At 35.6% G+C, this 11,445-nt stretch overlaps 1 protein-coding gene across 1 annotated transcript; it reads left to right on the forward strand.

The window, feature by feature from the left end:
• Window positions 476-7,316, forward strand: LOC107622745 (ER membrane protein complex subunit 1). Its single transcript, XM_016324761.2, has 12 exons — window positions 476-719; window positions 1,114-1,241; window positions 1,472-1,534; window positions 2,070-2,191; window positions 2,933-3,048; window positions 3,152-3,953; window positions 4,159-4,890; window positions 5,395-5,616; window positions 5,698-5,793; window positions 5,922-6,116; window positions 6,329-6,442; window positions 6,743-7,316. Exons 1-12 carry the CDS (start codon window positions 625-627, stop codon window positions 7,001-7,003), a joined length of 2,946 nt encoding a protein of 981 aa, XP_016180247.1. The 5' UTR covers window positions 476-624; the 3' UTR covers window positions 7,004-7,316.

Raw genomic sequence — 11,445 nt, forward strand, 5'->3', positions numbered from 1 at the left:
TAGTTAAGAAAAGTAACGAAAGCAAAAAAAAAAGAAATGTATTAAATTTTATTACAATTTTAATTTTTGATGTCTGTAATAATAACAATTAATTAAATTAAAGAAAATTATTAAGTAATTAACATTTTTATATTTATTTTATATTTAAATCTATATTATGATTATTATCAAATTTTTAAATTTTATATTACATCTTAATTAATTTTCAAAAAATCTAAGTAGATGATAGTGAAAATTAAATTTTAAAAATTGGGGAGTGCTAGGAGAATAATATAAATTTTAAACGACATAAACAACCACCAATTAAATAAAAATACACTACATCTTAATTTAATGTCACTAATTAAATTTACTCTTTTAATTCTATTAATTCACATTGTTTACACATTGTTACCTATATTTTTCTTTAAAAATTTGACGGTGTAAATGTAACATCGTCCTATCTTAAGTTTGATGCAAAACACTGCGTTTTAGTGAAAGGCGGAAGCTGTATCTACAACGAACGACGCTTGTTGTTAGGCTGCGAAGAAAACGAAAACTAAAAATAAAATAGCGAAACACTTTTGATAGTATCATTCTTTGAGCTCACTCCAGATCCGTGTGGTTGTAATCGCCATCTTCGCCATGGCGATTAGGGTTTTTCTCATCGTTCTTCTCTTCCTTTCTTTCACCAATCTGACTTATTCGCTCTACGAAGATCAAGTTGGCCTCATGGATTGGTCAGTTTCCCAAATCACACTCCTATTTTCTTCACTCTTCTGGTCAAACCTAATTCATCCTTGCATTCCAACTTACCTCATCTCGCGATTTCATTCGATTCACTTTAATCAATTCGTTCTTGTTAGCTTCGTAGTTATCGCACTCAAACCTCGATCTTACACTTAATCCACTTAAGAGTCGATATTATTGATTATTCATAATTTGGAACTTGTTGTGTTGTTTGATTAATTGCTGATTAATCTGAAGTTGAGCTGATTTGTTGATCAGCTGTCATCTGATTGCACAACCTCGATTGTGTTTGTAGATTGAAGACTCTGATTCTAACGCTTGATTTGACTTTTATCAGTTTTGAGTGTAAGTTGTTTGCTGAATTTGGTTAGCTACTAATTGCAGGCACCAAAAATACATTGGGAAAGTAAAGCATGCTGTGTTCCACACTCAGAAGACTGGACGAAAGCGTGTTTTGGTGTCTACTGAAGAGAATGTTGTAGCTTCTCTCGACCTTCGTCATGGAGAGATTTGTGAGTTTGATTTGTTTAACTGCTCGTGTAATCTTGCTGAACTGAATTAATTTCTATTTAGAAGATTTTAAAGTTGTTGGGATGAAGAAAACCAATTAAGATACGTTGACCAATATTGAATTAGTAACTTTCGACTTGTTTTGAATCCAGAGTTATTATTTTCTTCTTATTTATAAATATTAGGAATCACCAAGTCCGTGAAATGCTCAGCTCTGTTTTGTTGCATGCAGTTTGGAGGCACGTTCTTGGGACAAATGATGTTATTGATGGACTTGACATCGCCCTGGGAAAATGTATGCTTAAACCCTGATTGTTGGGTATTTAATTCTTATATTAAATTACTTAATGCTATCTAGTTTTCATAGTGCTTTATAATAGTTATACAACAGTCTTCATAGCCGATCACTAAAGCTATTTGATCATAGGGACGTGGTAGTGTGGAACTGGTTACTTTCCCGGAGTCTTCTGGTTATTGTGATAGTTTTGATATTCTTTGTGTACTCGGTTAATTTATCTGAAGCTTATTTTTCCTTGAAAATATATGTTTGGCTGGATATCAAATCTGATGCTGATGTCAGATTCCATTCATATTGTTGAATTATTTCTTGCGATCCTGAACTGTGGAAACATAAGATCTTGGGATTATACATCAAGATACTAGTCCACTAGGGACGTCAGTCATGTACTCTAAGTATTTCTTAGCTTGAACTTCATTAATTCTGTTTGCTTTTCTGCTTGTTGTTTTGATAGAGAATTGTTTTCTGCATCAAGTTTAGTTTAAGCCTAAATTGGTGATCAATCTCATAAGTGTTAGTATAAATGTTTCAGATGTCATTACTCTTTCTTCGGATGGCAGTATATTGAGAGCATGGAACCTTCCTGATGGACAGATGGTTTGGGAGTCTTCCCTTCCGGGTTCAAAGGCATCAAAGTCAATATTATACATTCCAGTAAGTGAATACTTTCCCACTTGCCCCACCCCGGCAAGGCCATACATACCATATTTTTGTTGTTGCACATGTATGAAATATGATTTTTTTTTTCTATCTTATTGATGAATTAGAAGGTTAAAAGAAAATGGTATCATTTGATAAAGGTTAAAGCATCCTACAGACCAGTGAAAAGAACTTATACATCTTTAATCTCTTTCACTTGTAGCACATAATTGCCATTGACGTCATTGTGTTATGAAACAAATGGCTTCACTTTAAAGTTTAAAATTGACAATAAAATACTGAGTGGTGGTTGAAAAATGAATAATGCATTGATAACCATCAAATAGCGACCATGATGAAAATTTGTTCTTTGTTTCCCTAGGACTTCTAGAGTTATGTAACCCCTCAAAACTGGAAAAGCAAGATACTTAGGGTTTATGAGAAAACCCCTTTGTTGTTGATTTGTACTTCAGTTTTTTATTAAAAACACTGAGCAATCAATGGTGGTAACTTCCACTCGAGTTCAATAAAAAAGATCTTTAAGTGATATGGCCCACAAAATCTTCATTTCCCGTATGTATTGCAATTTCAAGTGAAAGACCTTATTTGCATCATTCCGTATTTCTGGTCACTGTCATGAACTTGGACTGGCCTTCCCTTTGCCTGCTTTTAAAACTAATTTTAGTGGCAGTTGAGTTTGAAAATCACTTGAATTTTTTATTCACTGCAACTAAATGCAGATTTTTTATTTTGCAGAAAAATCTGAAAGCTGACAAGGATGATTTGATCCTTGTTTATGGTAAAGGGAGCCTCAATGCTGTTTCAGGTGTAGATGGTGAAGTTCTCTGGAAGAAAGATTTTTCTGGTGAAAGGTATGTATGGGAGCATTGGAATCCAATCACAAATCAATTTTCTTTCTAAGCATGAGATAGCATGACAGGTTCATTAATTTTATTATCTTTATAATGTTTGCAGCATTGAGGTTAGCCATATTATTCAATCTTCTGATGTGATCTATGTGACTGGTTTTGTTGATTCGTCAAAGATTAGTGTGTATGGATTAAATGCTAAGAATGGAGAGTTGTTAGAGAACAACCATGCAGCACTTCCTTTTGGTACTTTTGGGGAATTATTATCAGTCTCGGGTGATATGTTTGTAGTATTGGATGAAATGAGATCAAAGATAGTAATAGTACACCTCAGGAATGGAGAGATTAGCTACAACCAGAAGCATATTTCAGACCTCACCAAAGATTTAGCTGGTCAGGCAGTAATACTACCATCAAGGCTTCCAGGAATGTTTGCATTAAATATCAATTCCTATGTTCTTTTAATTAAAGTGACAAATCAAGGTGAGCTGGTGCTGGTGGACAAAGTTAATAATGGAGCAGCTGTTAGTGATTCTTTGTCAATTTCAGAGGATGAACATGCTTTTGCATTTGTTCATTATGGAGACAATAAAATCCACCTCTCTGTAAAGAATGTTAATGATTGGAATCATGATTTGCTTAAGGAGAGCATAGTAATAGATCATCAAAAAGGGAAAATTGATAAGATTTTTGTGAACAATTATGTAAGGACAGATAGATCCCATGGGTTTAGAGCATTGATGGTAATGGAGGATCATTCGCTCTTATTAGTACAACAAGGAGAAATTGTTTGGAGTAGAGAGGACGGTCTTGCATCAGTTGTAGATGTAACAACATCAGAACTACCTGTGCAAAAGGAAGGTGTGTCTGTGGCAAAAGTTGAACAGAACCTTTTTGAATGGCTTAAGGTATGCACTTGATATGTTTAATTAAGACATCAAACTGCTTAGTTTTTCACTGAAAAAATGTTAGAGGAAATCATAAGCATTTCTCTTACTGTAACCAAATGCACATTCCATTCTGCTATCTTTATGATCAAGGATTAGGAGTTTTATGTCAATGTCAATATCATAATCATTTCTGACTTTTTGTGCAATGGCTTTTTATTGAAAGGGACATATGTTGAAGCTCAAAGGAACTCTAATGATTGCCAGTCCTGATGATTTGGCAGCTATTCAGGCACTGAGGTTGAGGAGTTCTGAGAAAAGCAAAATGACTCGTGATCATAATGGTTTCCGGAAGTTGCTTATAGTACTTACAAGGGCGGGCAAAGTGTTTGCTTTGCACACTGGAGATGGACGTGTAGTTTGGTCTATTCTACTTCCTAGTTTACACAAGTCAGAAGCATGTGAAAATCCAGTTGGTCTTCACATCTATCAGTGGCAAGTTCCACATCATCATGCATTGGATGAGAATCCATCTGTCCTCGTTGTTGGGCAATGTGGACCAAGTTTGTCCACCCCAGCTGTTCTTTCTTTTATTGATGCTTACACAGGGATGGAACTCAAGTCTTTGAGTCCAGCTCATACTGCTGCTCAAGTCATTCCACTTCCTCATACTGATTCAACTGAACAGCGTCTACATCTAATTATAGATGATAAGCAGCATGCATATTTGTACCCAAGAACTCCTGAAGCTATTGATATTCTGAAGCACGAATTTTCAAATGTGTACTGGTACTCAGTTGATGCTGATAATGGTGTTATAAGAGGTCATGCCCTGAAGAGTAACTGTATTCAGGAAGCAGTGGATGAATATTGCTTTGACTTCAGGGACTTATGGTCAGTTGTATTCCCATCTGAATCAGAAAAGATTATTGCAACTATGACAAGAAAATCAAATGAGGTATGTGCCTTTGCCAATTAGTTTCTTACTAGAGAACTTATCTTTCTTTTGAAAATAACAACGTAGTTGTTCTTAATTTCATTCTGTTAAGTGTTACCTGAGGTATATAGAGTCCAATTATTTAAAATCCTGATTTCATCTCAGGGATATGTTACCCGCTTGAAAGTTTGCCTTTATCTTAAGGTGGATTTTATTATTTCACAAATGAACTTTTTGATCATCCCGAATCACTTAAAGGAATGCGGGCAAATCTTAACATTTTTTCCCCCTAACATGGCCAAATCATATGCTTTTAGTTATTTTGAACTCATGTAAGTCTCATCACTGTATACTCATACTAATCTTTCATGTATAGAACTGATCGCAAATAATATGAATAGTAAGGGTTTTTCTCAAGCATGCATACATTATTAGTGACCTTTTCATTGGTTGACTCTTACTCTTAATTGTTGCTTTGTTGCATTATTTTCTAAATTTTTTTTTCTCCCCACTTGTTTCATCTAGGTTGTTCATACTCAAGCAAAAGTTATGACTGACTATGACGTCATGTATAAGTATATATCAAAGAATCTACTTTTTGTCGCGAATGCAGCACCAAAGGCCGCAGGGGAAATTGGTACAGTAATCCCGGAGGAGGCATGGCTGGTCATCTATATCCTTGATACCGTAACCGGTCGTATACTGCATCGCATGACTCATCATGGATGCCAGGGTCCTGTTCATGCTGTAAGTTTTTAAAATACATGCTCATTTAATTTGGGCTAGATATGGATTTGTTTTTGTCTCACATGAATATTGATTGTATAGGTATTCAGTGAAAACTGGGTTGTCTACCACTATTTTAATCTTAGAGCACACAGATATGAGATGTCAGTTGTTGAGATCTATGATCAGTCTCGAGCGGTATGTCAGTCAACTTTATTTTCTTTTGACAACCCTTGCTCACTATCTTTTGGTCTATGTTTACTTCTAATTTTGGGTAAATCGTCTTATGTTCGATCTTATTTGGTATGCTTGAATATGATGCACAGGATAACAAAGATGTTTGGAGGTTTGTTCTTGGGAAGCATAATCTTACATCACCTGTATCTTCTTATTCTCGACCAGAAGTAATAGCAAAATCACAATCATACTTTTTTACCCATTCTGTGAAAGCAATTGAAGTCACTTCAACTGCCAAGGGTATAACCTCTAAGCAGCTTCTTATTGGAACAATTGGTGATCAGGTTTGAATTGTTTGCCCTGCCGAGTTACTCATTTTTCTGTTATTTGAGATCTTGAGCAAAAGGAACAGTATGCTTATTTGCTCCTGTTGTTTTTCCTCTTTTTCCTGATGATATTCTTTTATCAAATAAGAAGAAAATGAAGAAAAAATTCAATGAAATCTAATCAATATTCTGCATTATGATTGTCAACTGGGAATGTTTTTCTTTTGTAGGTTTTGGCCCTTGATAAACGCTTTTTGGATCCCCGGCGCACAGTTAATCCTTCACAAGCTGAAAAAGAAGATGGAATTATTCCTCTCACCGATTCATTGCCAATCATTCCCCAGGTATATTTGTTTGATTAATTTCCTCATTTTAGATCTAGGCCAAAATTAAACTTGTCAATTTGTCATTCCTTCTCTTTAAAATGTAGAAATTTGCTATATGTTTGATATGACATTCAAAACTTGTGGACATTGCAAAATTGTGCTTCTGAAGCACAAATTCTCACCATTATGTGATGTTAAATATTGATGACTTGTCTGCAAGTATACCCACTTCTTTTATCATAGTAAATAAAATATAAATACCCTTTGAAGTTGGACTTGATATGAAATTCTTTCCTGTGCCTGCTCGAATCTTTGCAGTCCTACATTACACATGCGCTTAAAGTGGAAGGTCTCCGAGGCATAGTAACAGTACCGGCCAAGCTGGAGTCTACATCACTCGTCTTTGCATATGGAGTAGATCTATTTTTCACCCAGATTGCTCCTTCAAGGACTTATGATTCACTGACCGAAGATTTCAGCTATGCTCTACTGCTTCTAACAATTGTCGCTCTAGTAGCTGCGATATTTGTTACGTGGGTACTGTCTGAGAGGAAAGATCTGCAAGATAAATGGAGATGATCTACCCTCCATTTTGGCCATAGAATTTCTTTAATTTTGAGGTTGAAGTAGGTTTATTCTCCAGTTTTCAAATGTTAGTTATAACTTGAGTTTTGTAGGTCTGCTGAAAACTTGTAGCTTGAATTGGCAGAGTAATGTAACATTCCACTATGATTCATTGTTTCAGGGTTAATGGAGGATAGTAATTTAAATGATGTAAATCGATGAGTAAAATAGAGAATCATAGACTTTCGAGACCTGTGCATTGTGAAAGAATTATGGTGGCAGGCTTGAGTTGATAAATTATTTTGTCCTCATTGGCTATTACAACCAAGTTGAAGAAAAATGACGTTGCCATCTTTTCCATAATTCTCCTCATTAATTAATATATTAGTTAATCGTGTGATTTATTTATTCTGCAATCACTGTTTTGCGGGGAGTGGATCCTCTCCAGTGAAAAAAAAAACTGGATGGTATCGTGGAAGATCTCACCCTTCATTGCATTCTCTCTCACATTTATTTCTGGTCCCACTTGTAGAATTAAAGGTGGGAGATTATACTTTATTCTCTACAATGACAAAAAAAATGGAGAGGATTCATTTCCCTGTTTTGCATGGTGGTTGCTATCAAACCCAGAATTTTCTTCTTTCTAATATTGGATTATTAGAGGTGAATTTTTCAAAAATATCTAAATTATGTATTATAATTAAAAAATATATTATTGTTACAAAATGTTAGTGATATTTGTCTTTTTATAATTAAAAAATATTTTTTTTTATAAAACATTCGTAACGTTTTGTATTATAATACTAAAACACTAAAATAATCAAATATTCTCTTATTTCACGTTAAAATTACTCGTATTAAAAAATTAGCCATCATACCCAAGCTACAAGGATTTGAATATCTTCATAAGAGTTTGGGTATCAAAGCAATCAAGCTAGAGGCAATTTCTTTCATGAATTGAAATTGCTTGGTGTAGTTCAATATAGCTGCGAACCATGGGTAGAATAACGCTTTACATCGCAGGAGTTGATGAGTTCGTTTTATTAAGGGTTTTGTTCGAAATGACATCGAAAACTCATCGTATCCGTGACTAAGGGTGGCAATTGGGGAAGCCCATTCTATCCCGCTGAAAGTCCGCCTTTTGGCAGGTTGGCCCGTCCCGCCCCGCCTAGTAAGGCAGTCCTAAAATTCCATCCCGTGCCGCCTAATTGTGGGCTGGCAAGCTAAACTCGTCAAATATTATTTTTTTTTATTATTAACTATTAAATAATATATATAATTTTATAATCATTTTAATAAATTTATAATTTCTAAAAGTATAAAAAATTATCATTTTTATATTCACAAATATTAAAGTATTTGTAATTATAAATATCTAATAAACATAATTATAAACTAAGTTTTCATTCAAAATATAATTATAAATATTGTCTCTAAAACAAAATAAATATAATCTAAAACACAATTATAAATATTGTCTTTAAAACAAATTAGTCTTTGTAATTATAAATATCTAATAAACATAATTATAAACCAAGTTTTCATCCAAAACATAATTATAAATATTGTCTCCAAAGCAAAATAAACATAATCTAAAACATTAAATTTTCATCTTCATTCTCTTGTAAGTTGGGTTGGAAGAAGTTGGGTTTTGGCAAAAAATTGAAAAATACCCCCTTGCCAAAAAAACACTAAGCCCGGCGGGAAAGCCCACCCTGCCCCGCCAAAGCCGCGGTCTAAGCGGTATGGGTTAGGCAGACTTTTGCTATTTGGCAGTCCCAATTTTTCAGTCCGACCCGTCTTTTTTGGTAGGTTACGCGGGCCGGTCCGGCGGGTTTAGCCCGTCTGCCACCCCTACCGGTGACAGCATGATTTGTACTTTATAAATAGCATGGTTCTACAAATCGAATAAGATCGGTTGGTTCGACATTAACCGGAAATTAGTCCTTTGGCCGGTTCGATTGATGAAAAACAAACAACAACAACAACAACAACAAAGCCTTGTCCCACTAGGTGGGGTCGGCTACATGGATCAAATGACGCCATTAAGTTCTATCATATATCATGTCCACAGAGAGATCATTTACATGTAGATCTCGTTTGACCACCTCATGGATGGTCTTTCTAGGTCTTCCTCTGCTTTTCACCTATTGTCCATCTTCCATCTCATCCACCCTCTGTCTGGATGCTCTGTCGGTCTTCTTTCCACATGTCCAAACAATCTGAGACGCGATTCTACAATCTTTATCACAATAGGTGCTACTCCAATTCTCTCTCTCTCTTATATCTTCGTTCCTTATTCTATCCAAACATGTATGACCACTCATCCATCTCAACATCTTCATCTCTGCCACACTTAACTTATGTTCGTGCTCCCCTTTGACCGTCCAACACTCTGTACCATAAAACATAGCCGGTCTGATAGCAGTGCGATAAAATTTGCCATTAAGTCTTAAAGGCACTTTTTGTCACATAAAACCAGACGCACTTCGCCATTTTGACTAACCTGCTTGGATCCTATGATTTACATCATGATCAATCTCTCCATTATCATGTATGTTATACCTAAGATACTTAAAACTTTTAACTTTTCATAGGATGTGTTCTCCAATCTTCACCTCTATATTAGGGTTTTTCTTTCGACTACCGAACTCACATTCTATATATTTCGTCTTGCTGCGGCTTATGCGCAGACCATATACTTCGAGAGCTTCTCTCAATAAATCCAACTTCTTATTTAGGTCTTCTCTTGACTCTCCCATAAGGACAATATCATTAGCAAAAAGTATGTACCATGGCAAAAGCTCTTGGATATGCTCTGTGAGTACTTCCAAGACTAATGTTAAAAGGTATGGACTTACGGATGATCCCTTGTGTAACCCATCACCAATAGGAAATTCCTTTGTCACACCACATTGAGTCTTCACGCTAGTTGTAGTCCCATCATACATGTCTTTAATTGCACGAATATATGCGATCCTTACTCTCTTCCTTTTCAAAACCTTCTATAAGACCTCCCTTGGCACCCTATTGTACGCTTTCTCCAAATCAATAAACACCATATATAGATCCTTTTTATTACTATGATACCTCTCCATCATCCTTCTTAACATGTATGTAGCTTCGGTGGTGGATCTGCTTAGCATAAACCTAAATTGGTTATCTGTTACTTGTGTCTCTTATCTCAGCCTCCGTTCTATCCCTTTCCTATAACTTCATAATGTGGCTCATGAGCTTGATCCCTCTATAGTTTTCGCAACTCTGTATATCCTCCTTATTCTTATAGATAGGTACTAAGGTGCTCTTTCTTCACTCATTTGGCATCTTCTTTGACCTTAAAATGTCATTAAAAGGCTTGGTTAACCAACTGATACCTTTCTCTCCAAGGTCTTTCCAAACTTCAATCGGAATATTATCGGGTCCTACTATCCTGTCATTTTTCATCCGCTTTAGAGCCTCTTTTACTTTAAAGTCTCGAATCCTTCGATAGTTGTTGAGGTTTTGATCTTCTTTCCTCGTGCATAACCAACCAAGGCTCGGAAAAGTCTTCTATCTTTCATTAAATAACTCGTAGAAGTAGCTCTTCCACCTTTCATTGATCTTTTCATCTTGAGTCAAAACCTCTCTATCTTTACCCTTTATGCACTTAACCTGTTCTAAGTCTCTTATTCTTTTTTCACGGCTATTTACGATTCTATATATACCTTTTTCTCCTTCCTTCGTCTCTAAAGACTGGTAGAGACCCTCATATGCTCTTGCTCTTGCTTCACTTATAGCCACTTTTTTCTCTTTCTTAGTTGCCTTATATGTTTTCTAGTTATATGCATTGCAGCACAAAAACCACTCTTTAAAGCACTCCCTTTTTGCCTTTATCTTTTCTTGTACACTCACATTCTACCATCATGACTCCTTGTCTCTCGATCCTGTCCCTCTAGATTCACCAAAATTTTCTTTTGCTATTCTTCTAATAACTCTGCGATCTCCCTCCACATCTCCTCTGCGCTTCCATCCCCTTCCCAATTTGCCTCTTCTCCTACCTGTCTCAGAAAGCTTCTTTGTTACTCACCTTTCATCCGCCACCCCTCGTCCTTGGATTCTTCGTATGATGTCTTTTTCTCAACTTGAAAATCCATGACGAACATCCTATGTTGTGTTGTTAAACTCTCTCCCGAAATAATTTTAGAATTAATGCAAAATTTTTTATTGACTCTCCTTAACAAAAAAAAGTCGATTTGAGAGCTTTACATGCCACTCTTATAGGTTATAAGATGTTTGTCTCGCTTTTTAAAACATGTATTTGTGATGAGAAGGTCAAAGGTTGAGCAGAAATCCAAAATAGTTTTACCCTCAGTATTGACCACCCCGAAACCATGGCTTCCATAAATACTTCCATGCCCAGTCACTTCTCTTCCAACATGGCCATTTAAATCTCTTCCTAAGAAAATTTTATCTCCCGA

This window comes from Arachis ipaensis, chromosome B10, assembly GCF_000816755.2.
Source record: "Arachis ipaensis cultivar K30076 chromosome B10, Araip1.1, whole genome shotgun sequence".
Lineage (NCBI taxonomy): Eukaryota > Viridiplantae > Streptophyta > Magnoliopsida > Fabales > Fabaceae > Arachis > Arachis ipaensis.